Genomic DNA, 17,583 nt, shown 5'->3' on the forward strand with positions numbered 1-17,583 from the left:
AATGAAGCAAATATTTAGAATTCCTTTGGCTGACTGCATTTGAAATGTAAAAGTAATTGTAAAAACAGGACCAGGTGTAGGTTTTTTTTTTGTTCGAAAGATTAAAATCCACATAAAGAGTCACTTATCCGTTGATCTCCACCCCCCGGGATGTATATTGTTCCCGTAAGAAATGTTAGTCAGTGTCTAGTCAATTCTCAGTGTGTGGGATTGATAAGAGTTGATTTCTCTGTGCGCTGCCGTGATGAGTCAGTATACAGTGACGAATCCAGCAGATTTCCTCCTGATCTGCAAAACCTTAATATTGGCCATAGTGGGGGTCCTCCCTGTTTTAGCCCACCTGCTCAGCAGCAGATAAGGTAACAGAGCCATCAATACAGGGACTATTCGTTTTATTTAATTCAAAAAAACAAAACTGGAGGCTTTTTCTCTAAATTGAGCTGCAGGCTCCATATCGCTAGAGTGCATTAGCGTTAATGACTTAATTTGTCTATGACACCCCCCCATACACACTAATGCAAGCATTTTGTTTGGCTGCAGATGAGCTAAAAACCTAGTAGAAATCAAATGGAGTAATTTGGATGCAAATAAACACAAGTGCTTTTTAGAGACGCGTTCACTTCATGGAAGGGATTGTCAGGCATCAATGAATCTTTCAGTGAGTCTCTAAGCAGCTGGTGAAGGCCTTCAACTTTTGGCTGAGGAAAGGGTCGTGCTATTTTTTGAAATTAGTAAGGCCAATAGCTGGAAATCACAATTTCGCACCACTCGATAATCAAAGAAATTACTTTGCTGAGGGGACTTTTTGTGGGTTTGTCTTTTGTTTTTTTTTTAATCCGGCAGCCACGAGCCTTGGTGTTGCGTAGGTGCAAGTGCGGCTCTGCAATCATTGTCACCCATGGCCTTCTGTCATCTCTAGTAGATTAGTGTGCTGATTACTGCCTGCTCTGCTATTTAGCCAGGTACTATTAACTGGCACTTGGTATTCGGGACAGAGGCCCATATCCAGGTCCTCCAGCTTGCTCTGTTTCTTTCTCTTCCTCCATCTCGTCAGAACCATTCTTGCTGCTTTAGCAACCTAAAAATCTCTTTATCTGCGAATAAGCTTCCCTTTATATCCTTTTTCTTAGCTCCTGACAGCGTCTTTGTCTTCAATAAAACCTGCTTGATTCAGGGCCAAGAGGGCACAGATACAGCATGAGCTTACAAGTTAACTCTTAAACTTTAAGTGTTTGTCATATAATGTTTTATGTACAACTGTCTGCCTGCGGGGGCAGGTGCTGAAAGTCGGCATAATATTTAGACAGAAAAGGCTGTAATATGTAATATGTAAATGTAAATATGTGAATTCTGAAATCCATTTTTACGTATTTTCTATTTTTCGACTGAAATCCTAGAAGATGTGAGCATACATTTATCGTGAATATTTCTTTGGGATCGTGGTTTAATTACTCACGGGACCCTATAAAATATTTTCAATCACTTAAATGTGACTCTCAGACCTAAGAGATCTTAACACCGCTCTTGAGAATCAAACCGTTTCTATTATATTTGCGTGGCCAATGCAAACACCAGATTTTTGTAAAGCCGTATTGAAAATGCTGCTGTCATTTCTATACCATCAGGGAAAGGCTAAGCGCTCAGGATCTGTGGCAGGTGCTCAGAGTCAGTGACCATCCAAGTGAAGAGGACTGAAATCTGTATCAGAGCTTTTGTCAGCATTGTCATGTCTCATCTTCTCCCAGCTCCACAACACATGACTATTGATCTTTTCAGCAGCGTACTTCATTCGTATCGATCTCCGCTGAACTATGATGAATGTCTTCACTGCCACGGGGTTAAGTTGGGGCAGATGTGACCAAGACGCTTACAGTACCTTTGTCACATTTGGAGTGTCCCTTATGCAAGGTGATGTAATGTTTAGCTGCTCATCGGTTCAGTTCTGGTGGTTCATTTGAGGACTGATTGAGTTAATTGTCTGTGAATCACTTGATTATGTGGTGAATATTCTTCACTGTGTCAAATGTTGACCTACAGGTTTAATCGCTGCCAACATCCTTTGTACATCGCAGGAGAGAAAATTCCCCTCCTGTTAGGGTTAATGTATCAACTGCCCATAGAGCTGTGCCTTAAATATCCCTCTCCATTAAGTTTTAATCGAGTTTGACTTGTGGTGAATGAGGGGGAGCCTTTAGCAGCTGTTCTAATGTAGTGGAATAAATCAAGAAGTGGCATTATGATAAAACTGTGCATGAAAACAGTTTTAAATGAATTGGTTTTTCTTTCCCCTTTAGCTTAAGAGATAAGGATCAGTTTTTAACGCACCTATCTCACCGACTGACTTCTTTCTCTGCAGAGTGCTCAGTTCTACAAGGTCACCACAGAGAACTACCACAAAGCTGCTGACCAAGTGAATGCCAAGTACAAGTGAGTATGACTTCCCCAAAACCTCCAAAAGTCCTGCTACACTGTTTTATTATTTCTATCAAGTTGCAAATTAATTCATACGAATTGGATTAGCATATCATTTAATGAACGGGTTTGTTTTGTAGAACAGGTCCTTGTCAGCCACTAAACACACTATTGAATTATTCTAACCACATCCTAACCTACAGCTTTCAATCAAATCCACATTAGTTCGAGCCATTAGCTGATGTTGACGATGTGGTTTACTGATAAGGCCCATCACATCTTGATGGCAGCTGACTGGGTGTTTACTAGTATTTTTTCGGCAGCAGGATGACATTTACTCTGCGAAATCTTATCTATAACCACATATACAATAAATGCAGTTATATCGACTTTAGGAGTTCTAACATTAAAGGAATTTTTAGCAATGCATTCTAACATTATTTGGATAAATCCATGTTTATTTTTCATAGATTAATTAATCAATTGGACGCTAAGATAAGATAAGGTTGATTTCAATGCTGTGGCTGTGCATTGCAGTTTAGAAAACAGTGACATCACAGAAGCTGTTAACAGTGTCGGTAATATTAACACATTTGAGCAATCGTGGGCATAGCACATATCCAACAAATACATGTAACTCAAGAAGTGCAGCATCCCTCCCCATCCATGTTCCATCTGGTTTCTTAATAAGAAGCCATTAGGCTCCATAGTAATGTTGGGAAAGTGGATGAGGAGCCTGCAGGAGGTGGGGCAAGAATGGTTCCTATCTCCGAGCTCTCCTCCAGGGAGGCTAGGCTAATTGCGTTAGCTAGTCATTAGTCCGCGCTAACGCTGGGATCATTGTCTCCCTCAGAAATGCTGGAAACTGATTAGAGCAGACCACTCGGGGTTTAGCGCTAGACTCGTGGAAGCCAAAGCTCTGACTTCCCCAAATCACATTACAGGCACAAAAAAAAGGAAAGCTCTCGAATAACATTAGCACCAAATGACAGTGCTAACTGCATGTGAACGCCAGGCTACCCCACAGATAGTCATGTGACACTGGCCTGTGCATGGAGAGCAGTGATTGGTTGATTGAATTACCGACGGTGCATTAGAGGGGGTTGTGACTGGGATACTAATGTGGAAAAGTCAAAAAAGAGTGTGTGTGTGTTTGCATGTGTGTGTGTGAGTGTGTGCCCTAATGAAATGGCGGGAAGGTCTGGTGTTACACGGTGAGGGCAAGGCTGCATCGCAGGGATCACAGCAGAGGGTTAACTGGGTTAAACAGGGTGTGTTTGGCTCCGTCTTGTTTACATGGAGTCCATGCATCATATCTTATGTTGCCATCGGCTCTTTGAAAACATTGCAAAGATTTTCTTCAAGACCTGGAAATGATAAGATCTGAAATGTTTTTTCTCGCAAACAAGCTTTTAAATTATTTAAAGTTGAAAATTCCCTTTAGAGGGAGTAAGAAAAATGGGAAACCAGGCACCTAATTGATGAAATTCATATTTAATGTCTTAATGTGGTGATGTCATAAGGTGTGAGATGACATCTTCTTACTGAAATCTCTTTGTTTCCGCACTCCTGCTCATGTTATGGGAGTGATGGCACTCCGGGGAATGATAAGGAATAATACGGATCAGTGAGAGAAAGGCGGAACCAAGGTGTCATGACTGTCAAGGCTTCTAACACCTGTGTGCTTTTGCGGAGTGTAATTAGCACTGCTAGCTGGCTCGAGTTTACAGCCGTTACGTTACGACTTTGCTACTGAGGCAGAAAGAAAAATAAGCATCGAGGTCATATCTGTTCAGCAGGGCAGTAAGTACTGGTGCAAGTTTGTGAGTACAAGCTGGATCGCAGGGTTATAGTGAGCAAACAAATGATTCACTTGAATTTACAGGTGATTTGACTGTGTCGCCTATTTGAATGTGTCTCCTTGGTAACAAACAAAAAGCCACGTCTTGGTCTGGTTCATATCTGATCGTGGCACGGCGACAGGAGCTAACGCTGTCATTTCTAGACGAGCATCCAGAAGTTGTTGGCCATCTGTTGTCATTTCCCATGGCAACGTCGCCCCAAATACATTGAAGTCGACAGAGGGATGCTCAAGGGAGGACCACACGTGCAATATTAGAGTGTGCATGCATATTGTTGTTGACATGGCTGTGCAGGACAGCTGTTCCCTGCTGTTTTCCAGCTCCATCCCCACCGAGTGATGGAATTCCCCTCGAACACATCTTATTTGCATTAATCTCATTACATCCAGCACACACAGTGCAAACGAATGTATTGATTATTTCAGCATCACGCTGTGTCTATTTCAACATAATTTCACCATAGTCATAATCATAGAGAACCAGATAACCAACCCTGAGTACACAGCCGTCCAGAGATACATAAATACTGTAGATGTAACATGTGTGAAAACACAATTGATCAAGTACAAAGGCGTAGCAGCAACGCTTTTATTCCCCGTGACACCAACTGTAGATAAGAGTTTCCCATCACCCCCTGCCTCTGATTAATGTCCTGCCAGCTTCAACCCCACTTTCTCTTTTTCTAAATCAAAGTGCGATGAATTCTTACACTGTCCAGCGACCTTTACGCGCCCTCTGTGCATGTAAGCACACGCGTCTTGTCCACGACGTCTAAGGAATTTGAGTGGCCACGTGTTCGCGACAGTAGAGCAGAGCTTTCCAAGTCGGAGTTGACAGTCATGGGGACAAATGATAGATGGGAGCTTATGCAAAAGAGGGAGATGGGAACGATGACATATTCTTGAGCTAACCTTTGATTTGGCTTTCTTTGTTGACTCAGACCACTGTTTGGCCAGGCTTGGCGCAGAAATGGACCATGGGATGGAAATAGTTTTTGGACACTGTCACTTTCAGATTTCCGCATCAGAGTTTTGGAGAGCGCGTTCAAACCGAAAATGTTCTGTTTTCTCTTAATCGCCATATAATTAGTCTGTCAGCATCATCTCAGTTTAGTCTGCCACTTTATTTTTAGTCACGTCTCTCTTCCCTGAGGCTACACACGTACCTGCTTTCTTTTGTTTCCAGGATTAACCCTATTTTAGTTCACTTTATAGGGAGAGTGGACGCCCTCGCTTTGTTTCTGGGTGTCTGAAAGCACATTAAAGGTGGAGTGACAAGATGTGAAGAAATATTTAAATCAGGGCCCTGTCTGACTTAATCACACTGACAGTCACCCCCTCCTACAAATGGGACACAACAAGGCTGACTCATTAATCATACACATTTTAAATAAAAGCTTCATTTATTTATTGATTATAAGAAGCCATGCAACATTAACAGGAACATTGTCAGGGAATTACTCATGCAACAAGTACACAAACCATATCGATTTCAGCAATTCCAACTTTGCATTTAAATATTGACCTTTAAATGGGATGTGCTGGGGTTTTTTTTGTTTTTTTTTATTCCCAAAAATTACCTGTTAATTCGGCAGGGACGTTAGTTCCAGTCCAGTGAAGGGGACGCCACAGAGGGGCCCGAGCAGCATTTTGACCTCTCAATCAGATAAGGGTGAAGCACGGATCTGTAGCTAGGCAACGCCACCAGCACAGGGACAAGGTGGTGGTCAGTGGAGGACACAGGAGTCAATAACTGCTTTAAAAGCTCTTTGCATTGCTTGTAAATAGCACAGCAGATGCCAGAGACCTGGGTGCAGCAGGCAGGCACCTGACCCTGCAATGCAGATCCACGTTGAGAGACTTGACTACACTGCAAATCCCAACTCACACAGGCACTGCATATGTCCAGGGGTCAGAAAGGACATCTTTTCCCTCTCAGCCATTTATCTCCTTTGTTTGAATCTAAATCCCTCTAACTGGCTCCATCTTGGCCGTATTTTCTGTTCCTCCCTCATTCTGTCTTTCTTCCTTTCCCTCTGTCTCGTTCTGGTTCAATCTCTCATCTACGCTGATGGCTTTCACTGCGGGGGGTCACTCAGGTCTCCTTTTAAAAAGCAGCGTGAGCGAAATGCTTCTCATTTTTCTCCTTAACTGGATCATTTGTATTTATTTGCCTCCCGTTGCTACTGACGCCTGTCTTAACTAGAGAGAACATGAAGGCTTTTTAAGGGGGGACCGGCATCCACCCTTTAACCCTATTAACCCTTAAGTGGACCCAAATGATGATAAATAGACAACGTGGTGATTTTGGAACTCAATCTAATGGTAGGCAAAAGTGATCTATACTCTCTGGTTCTGCAGCTTGTGGGCATGCCCCCCCTCCTCCGAAAAAAAACAAGTCGGAGATTGTTTTAGATGGAAACTTTCAAGAAATCTAACCAAATGAGGCAAACAAATTGCTTCTATCTTTTCTTGGTCAAGTGCTTTTTAATGATAATGGAATCAAGTCCATTAAGAGAATCTTGGGATGGAACAACCAATTGTTTTTCTCTGACACAGGGTTGCAGGGAGGAGCAAGAACTTGGAGGAAATTGATGATGTGCAGCAAACCTAAGAATCTGTGTGGCAGCTTGAGTGCAAGAAAACATTAATTTGGTGGAGAAATAGTCTCGTTGGAGCAGGTAAATGCACTGAGGCAGCTTTCTCAAAAGCAAAGCCAAGCATCCCGGGTCTCCTCCTGGTGGCAGGCTGCGGTACAGCCATAAGCACCCCCTTCTGTTTCCAGCTGCGTTTTCTTTCTCTGGCTGCGTTAATATGTTGGAAGGAGAGAGCGCCGCTGTTACTGCAGATGGAGTGAAAACTTTAACAACATTCCCCAGGAGCCGGTTTATGCAATCAATACATCCTATTACGGGAGATGGTTTAATGCTACCCTGCTGGAAAGGGCAGTGTCTTTATTTATTTCTTTATTTCCTCTGCGCCCGCTTGTCCCTTCAGGCATAATTTAACTCCATGTCGTCTTCATTTTTCTCGTAACGCCTCTCAAATGATGACAAATGAGCAGAAGCGTCACCAGACGCACCTCATTCCTCGTCCAACCACCGAAGCGTGTTGCGTCCCCTTCACAGACATCTATGAACGTCCACTTAGTGCAGGTTTTATGTGTCCACCCTACATTAGTATCTGTTGGTTCAGAGCTCAGTCTCTTGGCATAACATGTTCATATTTTATGAAAATCCCAGAATCCATCTTAAATATACCAGCCGGTTTGGGGTTAATATGTTCTGTGAAGAATGCAGCTGTAGCAATAAAGACGCTCTGATACGTCCCCCTCCGTGGAAATATGCCGACACGAGCGGCACTCGACCTGAAAAAAATGGACACTATGAGATGATAAAGGGACACCTTGAGGAAGGAGACAGACAGCGAGAGGTAGCGAGCAGGTAATCCGTTCTGCTTTATTACATGTTAAATGGGACACAGTCACCTCCTTTCCACCTCGCTTTCTGCTCTTCTCTGAAGAAAAACTTTACAAAAGCAGCCAGCAAACAGCTGCAGGACTGCTTCTTGAAGGGTCTTCCTCTGTTTCTCCGTCTCTATAAATATCCCTGTTTTTCCACGTCTTTTCCTCCTTTTTCTTACAATCACAAACTGTCCATCTCTGTCTCAGATTCTCTATTAAAGCATTCGTCTCCATAGAGTTCCCTTCCTCTCCTCCCTCTTTTTCCCTTTTTTTCATTTATTTTCTTTGTGATTTATGATCAGGGCAGAGAGAAAAAAAGAGATATATAGCAAACTGGCTCCCCCCGTTCATTCCTATCGGCGCATCAAGGCTGTATAGATCTGCACTCTCTCGCTCTCTGTGCACGTGTTATGCATGTGTTGGGGCGGATAAGGTGTTGTTATGGAGACCTTTTGCTGCCACCGATGCCACAAGGCGAGACCTTTATATGACTTTTTAGATTTACTGTCTCTGGGGTACAGGGGTACCGTGCACATTCACACAAACGCGACATATAAAAACCGACTTCTCGCTCATAGTCTATACTTGTTTCAGCCTCGGGGGACTTGATTAAATATCCCATGACCCCCTGGGATTTGACAGGGAAATGGAGAGAAGATGAAGAATGTGAACTGATGCAGAGAGAAGCATTGAAAAAGGCTGAACATCAAGAAGGGCAGTCAAAGAGCATCCCCCCGTCCTTTCAAAGTAAAAGTCACGTACTATTGTTTGTTATCCAAGCCGAAGGCATTGTACGTGCCTTGTAACCAGGATTAGTCATGGAAAAGGTGCTGGAAATGGCATAAATGCTAAATAGAAATCTCTTTACACAAATCCAAGTAAGAGAAGTGGTTATATATAGAAGTGGACAACCTGGCCTACCACAAGAGACAAACATGGCCTATTTTTTCCTTTCATATGTGGCACATTGTGATATTTCTCAAACACGTGTTCCATACATCAAGTGTAAAAAAAAAAATGGTAATGCAGTCGTCACGAAGGCCGATCATTTTTTTATCTGCTAATCTTGGTGCATAGCTCCAAAGCCGCTGATGTAACTGTCACCAAAGCGTCTAACCTAAATGGAGGCCGAGGTGGGAGGTCTTTTCCAGGCGGAGTTCTGCTGCTTCCTCCCCGCTCGGTGGCGGGAACTTAATGGTAATCCTAATGATAGATGATCCAGGACGCGGCACGCAGCCACAGTGTGTATGTGTGACAGTCTTATTGTCTCCAGGAACAACTCCGCCACAGCCCCTTCCTCGCAGAGAGCAAGCAGAAAGAAAAGTACCACCGTCTCGTTCCTCATCAAAGAACGCTCTTCTTTCTCTCCATCTCCTCTCCCTCCCTCTGCTCCCTTCCTCTGTCCCCGTCGTTCTCGCTCTGAGGCCATTACCAGTGATAAACACAGCGGTTTGTATCAGCAGGATGCACCTGGCATTAACGAGAAAGCTTAAGAAAGTAATTAGTGGGTGTCTGTGGCTCACCCCGTCCCTCTAGATGCCCATAGGCGTTGTAATAAACGAGTGCCAGGATCCATAGGCAGACAATGCCAGCAATTTCTGCTAGCGCTGCTGTCATCGTTCAATACCCTGACGCGGAGCGATGGCCTTGTCACACCTCCTAGCAAACGGCTGAATTTCTTCCCCAATGGAGCCACAATTGCAGAACCTTCCCACAACCTGCAGCAGAAGGCTGGAAATGCTAAGACCTGCACTTGAATCAAGCCGAAAAAACAAATTAAAGCCTCTTGGGGATAATTTGCTTTTGAGCCTTTTCCCCACAGAGGCCCGTCTGGCTATAAACCGGGATCCAAAAGTGGTTAAATATTCCTACCAGCGCATCTGTACTGGTGCTTTACAGTACATGTGCTGCATAAGGTTTGTGTTGGGGATACACAGCTACATGGCTTAACTGAAGAAATATCAATACCAATCTATCGTCTTGTCCTTGCCCTGCTGCCTTTGTCTTTCTCTGTCCTCGCTGAGACCACAGAGCCATATTAAGCCATTTTAATCTAGTCCCTGGTCGGTACTTGATTGTTATCTTTGAGACACTCTTGTTTAGAATATTTCTCCTTTCAATTTGGCCTAAATTGTGGTATTTTATTGTCTTCGATCAAATGTATTGATCGATTACACGGTCATTGCAGTGGCTGAAGGCGCAGGGGGCTGATCTTGTGTTGCATTGCACGGTGTTCACGAGATATTTTCTACTAAATCTGATCATGTAGCAATGCACGTATGTACCCGTATCCTCTGCTGTGGAGTTCTGCTTCATATCACCATGGCTAATGACCCATGGCACCTCGCCCCTGCTTTGTATCCGATAGGGGGGTAATTTCTCACTCCGGGGGGCAAATCAAACATCTGATTTTGACTACAGGGGCTCAGCTTCACCCTTTATATTCCTTTGAGATCACCAGAATCGCTGATGGGCAAAATCTTTTTCACAGTGTTGCAAGGCTTTTAGTGAGGCAGATGGAGTGTTCTGAGCACTGGTGTGAACAAAACGATGACACTACCATTAGCATAATAGCCCTAGCATGTGCTTGCCTCATCACTATAGATTTTAATGGGCTGTGTGAACAGGAAGACAAAAGCAGTTATCATTGGGCAAGGCATCTGGGCTGCTGGTACACTCCGCTACTTCCATTCGGAAAGAGACGCTCACTCTGTTGCACTTCTGATGTAACAGTCTCATTTAAATGCACTAAAGTTTAGCGCAGCATCTGCACAGCACAAAGGCGAGGGCGTCAACGTTTAGACTAAAGCGCTCCCCAAAGAAGATCACAATGGTTGTGTCCTACAACCAGGCTCGCCAGCTTCCACATAACTCCACCACCTTTCGGACAAGAGCAGATTGGATTTGTTATTTAGACCAGCGCCATGTGACAGCTGACCAGTATGAACATGGCTGACATGCTCAGAGAGAGTGCATCAATACCCGGCTTCACTGGGGCTCAGAGGAGTGATCAATACTCTCTTCCGTGAGGCCTTTTTAAAGTGTGTTTAGTGGTCAAACACGAGGAGTGATTTGCCAGGAAGGTATACTTTGCTTGCCGGTAATTTCCCTCTCTTTGTAATGACCCCCCCATCATCATCATCAACATGATCGCATGATAAAAAGGAAGACCTTTTCTCCTCACATACCTTTTTCTCCTCACTGCATTACACATTGATTTTTCAAGTAACTTCTCCATCATCCCCCACGGCATCACCTTTTATTTTTCCTGAGGATGAAGCAGTAGTTGGAAGCTTTCGTTGACACCTCTTGTTGGGATAACCCCGTTGATATGCTGTTAATGCGCACGTCAGCGCGGTCAATCGTGCACAAAAGGACGCCCAGGCTGCAGAATTGACCTTTGACTCTCCTTACGGCCGGCACAGTGTCGACTCTTGCATTAGGGGTTCTGTACCGTGGTAACGGAGGGAATGGAAGAGAGACCGCTGAGCATTTTTACGCAGGCTTCCACTTTCAACTAATTGCTGTTTGTATACAGAAGTTGGCAACTTATTTCCACTTCAGATGCTGATTTAAAAGATACTCCACAGTTCAGTTGGATGTGTTTATCTGAGCTATTTTACTGGCAGAATTTGTTCCATTTCATGCCGTCCATTTGTAATCCATCTCAATGTTTTTTCAATCAAACTTTAGACCCCTCAGTGCTGAGTTGGTCTTCTTTTTTTTTCTTATGCTTTTGAAAAAATAAATCAGATGGTAAATATTTTTTTTTTTAAATCCATATGGATGGTTCTATATCCTGCATTGCACATTTTAATGCACTGGCTTCTATCGGGTCTCCATTTCTACTCTTTTTCACACCAATGCTCCTCCTGCACTTTTCTATTTACGCCACATTTTCCCCATTTTCACACCACTTTCTCTGCCCCTCTCGCCCCTGCAGGCGGTACGAGATTCATCCGGTGTGTGCAGATCTGCAGGGCCGGATCCTCACCTGCTACAAAGAGAACGCTGGAAAGACTCTCAATTGCTCCAACATTGCGTCCCTTTACCTCCAGTGTGTCAACAATGCCAAACAGGTGGGTAGTGACCGTAGTCACGTGTACATTTGTATACATTCACCTTACTAGGATGAGGATTAGAGACACTGTTGAAGCAGAATGTTAAAAACATTGATCATTTTGCTTTTTTCCCCCCTTCTACAAAGAATTAATGCGAGCATGCGCCGCTTGGACAGATCTGTAAGTGCTAGCAGCTGTAGTGTAGCTAACTCCTTGCATGTTCTAAAACACGTGTTTCCACACTTAGGTGTCCTGTTCCTGCCTTCCCGAATGAGTCATAACAATCCCCTTCATGCACATCTACACCAGCGTAGACGTACGTGCACTGGCTCCATGCTTTCAGGCTGGAGACGATCATTTCCTCTGAGCTGCCGGCGCCTGTATGAAGCCCGTTTAAACCTTACAGACCATTTCCATAATACCCACGGACGCGGGCCTTTCCCTCCGCTCTGCCTCCCTCCCAGTGTGTTTTACTGTAATAGGATGAAGATGGCAGCGGCGGCAGAAGAGATACCAGGAGCGCTCCGTGCACGGCTGAGTGTTAATGTTTCTTTGCCCTCTGTCGTTAGCAGTCCCACCCTGCATGGCAGCAGTGTCCCTCCTGTGGAGATTACCTCCACTCCCACGCTCTCACTTTACGACATGTAACATCCACCAGCCCCAACAAGGTCCCATTTACATTCATGGGGCTTTTTTCTATTAGATTTCTTTTTAGTTCTTTTTGATTTTTATTGCTGTGCCGGAATCGAGCGGGCCTGAGGTTTGTGCCTCTCCCCGGTATCGGTATTGGATTTTTTTAAAGAATTCTGGCAGGTTCGTAAGCTACACGTCATGTAAGTTTCTAATGTTTTATTCATCGTGCGCACGTGTGTAGCTGCATTTAAGAAAACTACCTGTGGCCTTGTCGGGATTCAGCGAGGGCGCCTCCGCAGTCTGCATGCTGTTAAGATGTTGTAAATTGTTTGCAAGCAAGCCAGCGACGATATGCTAATCCGCTTGTGTTTATCGCCCCGCGGCAATCACACACACTCCTGTTCATCGTCGGCGCTTATCTGCATAAGACTTGCTTTTAAAGTCATTAGGTGTGTGTGTGTGGGGGGGGGCAGTTATGTGATAAGGCTTTAAAGGAATAATATGTGGAATTACACAAATGACAAAATGGGGGGAGGTAAGAACTGATGTGAGCCGATGAAGCCAGTGCTGCCATGTTTACATAGCTTTATCAAAGCCGAGCAGGGAACTGCACCGAGGACGTGACTTTGACCTCTGGGGGTGAGGAGCTCCAAACGTGGCCTCCTCACAGCCGCCTCCTCAGACAGGTCCCCTTCTTTACTCGCCCCCTTACAGCTGATAAGCATCTCCTTAAGTCTTTGTTTGCCAATCTGAAGCCCTGGAGTGACGGCTGTCATCTGGCCGGCGTTTTGAGCCGCCTGGCCTGATGATTACACACGCGCTGATAACGTGGACCCACTTCCAGTGTCTCTCTGTGGCCTCTGCGCCCGTCACCGTCCCTCCTCTTCCTGTCTAGCCGCCATTTTTCGTCACATTTCCAATGCATTCAGCACTTAACAGGTCCAGATAGCCAGCAGTGCGGAGTGGTATTCAAAGGGCTGATAAATTCTCTTTTTCCCCTCTCCATCTATAAAAAAGAGTTTATCATCGAGGCCCATCTCTCTATCCAGTCCGCGCCACCTCATTCCATATTCTTCCCGCATGGCCGCCTCTTGCTCGCTACATTTTTCTCCTCCTCTCCATCTCCTCGACTGACCCTTCTGCCTACTTTCCCTCTCGAAGGGACGGGCCAGAGTCTGTTTTGTGCTGTTAATGCCATTTTCTTTAGATTGATAATAGACCTTTTCATCCCTTCGAAGTTCATTTTTAAACTTTTTGTTTCTCTACAGTCAATAAATATCTCATATTTATGTTCTCTGATCAGTTCCTGTGTCATTTTCTCCACATCGTTGTCACACATATATGAACTGGACTGTAGCCTTTGAGCCTCAGAATTGCTGTGAATTTCGGTGGCACGAGATGTGTATTTGTCTTTCTTTGCGTCCCTTAGGCGGTTTTCAACCAGTAGCACCGGCTGGAATAGAGCAGTTCAGAGCGTATTGACGGGGAGTGTTGGGGATTTGTGGCTGCACTTATCTCTAACATGGAATCCGCTGCCCCCAGGTCCCGCTCTCTCCATCCTCCTTCCCTTTTATGCCACTCTGAAACTTCCCTCTCTCCCTCCTTTCAGAGCTGATGGCTTTGTTTGGCTATAAGAGTTTTGCTGTCCCTTTAACACAGTTCTCCCTTTATTCATCCACAGAATAAATTAAGAACTGGAGGATAAGGAGGAGGGAGGAAAAAAGGGAGAGCAGCGGCGATTCTTCATCAACTGACAGACGCACCAAACCGGCGTGGAGGACATGAAGAATGAGTCGGCACCAAGCAACACACCCTCTAAACCCTGTGGAGAACCGATCCACGTAGGACTAGCGCCACCAAACACAGTATCCAGAGAGCGACGACTCTTCCGTCTCAGTTTTTCACCTTTCCCTCTTGTGTCTGTCGTTCCTGGGAACCTTTTAAGAAGAGAATCCTCTTGAGCAGCAGCAAGGGTCGGCCGGACCTTTCAAGCCTGGGCTTGGCCGCTAAAGTTGAACGAGCAGACGCCACCTTTCTCACCAACCACTTCCATTTCCCCAAATAGATCTATTTTTAGTGCCCTCCCTCATGCACAGTCCTCCTGGTGTGCACATCAGTGTGTGTTGATGCCTGTTTGTATAATGTAACGTGTGTGTCGAGTGTTCACCCAGACCAGCACTTGTGACGATGTCTGATCAGAAGTAATAAAAGAAGCAATGCAGCACAAAACTTCTTTTTATTCAAACTTTCTTCTATAAATATTCAGCGGGCTTGGTCTCCAGGGGGTGCAGAGATGTGTGCGTTTTATGCTAATTGCAGCCAGTATTGTCCATCTTTCATGGTTTCGCAGCCTTGGTGTTGTCACGGTGACATTTTGCAGAACTAAATGAATGAACCCAGGAGATGCAGATGCACCGCGCTGTAAAACTGCTGCCTCTTGCTCATTCTGCAGCTCCTCCACCTCTTCCTTGTGGCCCCTTCATCATTTCTGTCTCCCCCCTCAGATTGTTCCCTCTATTCTGTGCGGTGTGGACATCAGAGGGACACAGTCCTGTTCTGAAGTGGACGTCAGCCTGTGTGTGTGTGTGTGTGTGTGCAAGCATGTAATTCATGGTGACTAATCCCCTTCTGCCTCTCTATCAGTCAGCTGTCCTTTTGCTTTTTGACTTTTGCCGTCTATATGGGTGAGGGGTTAGCTTCTATTCGATGTCGTGTGTGTGTGTGTGCGTGTGTGTGCACGTGCACTACTGTGTGTTGGGGGTAATGGGTGTGGAGTTCATGGCAGGTGTTCTCTCACAGAGGCACGGGGGCATCATTTTTTCTCGATCTGTGACTTTTCTGACCCACAAGAGGTGATTTAAGGGTGAAATGTCAGTAATGAGTGTGTGTCTCCCTCACTATACTCAAAGCTTGATTAAGGAGTCTTTTTTCCAGGTGTCCAGCACTACAATTCAGGAATTGCTGGTTGGAAAAACCCAGCTGACATCCAATCTGTGTTCTCGTTAGCGTTCACATTTATATTGGAATGAAAACCCGACTCTTCCATGTTTCACCCTCTCCAGTTGCATCCCTGGACCTTTCCCTGTGACTCCTGCTCTGCGTTTCCTCCTTGGACTGGGTTCTTCTGACGGTCTGTGCTCCAGGCAAACGCAAACAACTGCACGAATGATTTAAGTGCGGGCCTGTCATTTTAATGTGCGTCCCAACCGGGCGTGTGAAACCGTGACTTGCAGTAAAAGTGCAATAAGAACACATAAACTTTCTTCGACGCCAAATAAACCAACATTGGCGCGCTCGCTATTTTGCACTCTTTTCAGTTTGTCATTAGATTTAATCCTTTGCTCATTTTGCAAGTATTTTATGGGTGTTTTAATTAACTTCTGCCTCCTCGCTGCTGTTTCAGCTGTTATTTATAGGAGCTGCAGCCACTTTGGCTTTTCTGTCTCTGCACAGACAGTGAGACGTTGCCCTTGATTCCAGTCCTTGTATTGGGCTTAGAGATTAGGATAAAGCTACAATTTCATTTCTGTGCTTTTATTTCTATATTGTGTCTTCTCCTAAGAAGCTGACTCTAAAAAAAGATAGCAACCAACCAATGCACCGCCGCGATGACTAATCACATTTGATTTAATGACCTGCCTGGAGGAGGAAGGAAAGATTTTCCTTTAAAGATTTCCCCACGTTCCCCCGGCAGCTTTTATCCTCCTGTGTGCTTTTCAGGATCTCCACACTATCCCTACCCTTGTGTTTGCATTTATTTGGTTCTTTTGTTCGCTCTCCCTTTGCTCTTTTCTTACTTTCCCCCCTACATTTCTTTCACTTTCTATCTCATCCAAGATAAGCAATGGGCCGGCAGCCCGAGGGGCGGATCTGTTGGCGCTGATTGGCTCTCCTCGCCTCGCCAATGAGGTGTGAAGCGTCTGCCACGCTGCTGTAACTCTTCTCTGAGGGCCACGTTTGCCTCCTGCACCTTCTGCGCGCTCACACACACGCGGGCGAGTTTGATTCAAACGCAAAAGAGTCCGTGACGAAGCCGTGCACCGACGCAAATTAAGAACACAACAGAGAACACAAAGGCGTGCTTCTGGACGCAACTTCCTGTTTGGACTTTAGAGAGGGTGAAGACATATGTGGGCGCACGTAGATGATTTCTGGCTGCCAGTGATGCCAGTGGGGCCTGAAGATGAGAGTAGACTGTGCTCCACTCTATTCTAGTAATGGGCAGGCAGATGGCAGGCTGCTCTGTAGCCTCTGCTTAGGCTGATGGCTCTATTCATCAGGCGGCCCGGCCTCCCTGCAGCCCTGCGTCAGGCCGCGATTTATCGAGCTCTCCTCTCCCCAACACGCCCCTTTGCTATTCTCTCGCGCTGTTATTTATTTGTCTTTTCATTTTAGTTTGCACATCTTCTCTTCTTTGCCCTCACTCCGTGCCGGGTCCATCTGCCGAGCAATATAAAAGGCTGTTTCATTCCAGCCAGAAGCTGTGAAGCTAGGGGGGAGCGGCGCATTGTCTCCATGTTTATTCGGTTATTCAAGTGCTTTTTCTTTCAACTTTACACTTCCATGTGTCAAAACCCACGTATAGTTATTAGGTAGAATACTTCATGTTTTGGGAGGTAAACCGGACTAAATCTGTCCAGCCAACATCAATTTGTCTTGGCTAACTGAGCATAAATGCTGCTAACGGGTCCATGCTTTGTCCTGAGATGTGTCGTGGCAGGGAGCAGGAGCTTCTGTCTTGGTCTGTGAATGTCACAGCGAGCATAAAGCCGCACGCTTGCCGTGCGAATACGCCGCATGCGTGTACACAAGTCACAGCAGTGTGATTGCTTGTATTCTTTAGATTCCTTTATTCTGATAGTCAAATTCCTTTAAGCTCTGCTTTCTGGGGAAGGTCGCTGCTTTAGTGTATCGAGCCCAAGGTGCAGTTCAAAAAGGACTGATTACTGTACCATATATTGCTTTAAAAAAATCCTTTCAATGTGTTACCGTGTTCACTTCAGGAGTCAAAGAAATGTGACCTGAAGGTCACATGATCACAGCGTAGGACTGGAAGATATAAAAGCTTTAGTCACAAAATAATAAGCTGCAGGACACAAACTTGTGAGGGAATGGGAGACGGAAAAGAAGAAATGGTAACAAATGGAGTTGCT

General features: G+C 45.1%; 1 protein-coding gene across 4 annotated transcripts in view; it reads left to right on the plus strand.

Moving 5' to 3' along the window:
• chchd3a (coiled-coil-helix-coiled-coil-helix domain containing 3a) overlaps positions 1–14,659 on the plus strand; it is a 44,461-nt gene extending 29,802 nt beyond the window's left edge. For 3 of the 4 annotated variants that reach the window (XM_011613392.2, XM_003972872.3, XM_011613395.2), the window contains 3 exons: positions 2,357–2,427; positions 11,680–11,815; positions 14,112–14,659. In XM_011613392.2, the coding sequence (XP_011611694.2) occupies positions 2,357–2,427; positions 11,680–11,815; positions 14,112–14,135 (231 nt within the window). In that variant the 3' untranslated portion in view covers positions 14,136–14,659. Of the gene's footprint in view, positions 1–2,356; positions 2,428–11,679; positions 11,816–11,943; positions 11,978–14,111 lie in introns of all 4 variants that reach the window. The other variant, XM_011613393.2, reaches the window with a different exon arrangement.
• Positions 14,660–17,583: the final 2,924 nt, after the last annotated feature.

The sequence above is a fragment of the Takifugu rubripes genome, chromosome 18 (genome assembly GCF_901000725.2).
Source record: "Takifugu rubripes chromosome 18, fTakRub1.2, whole genome shotgun sequence".
In the NCBI taxonomy this organism is placed as follows: Eukaryota; Metazoa; Chordata; class Actinopteri; order Tetraodontiformes; family Tetraodontidae; genus Takifugu; species Takifugu rubripes.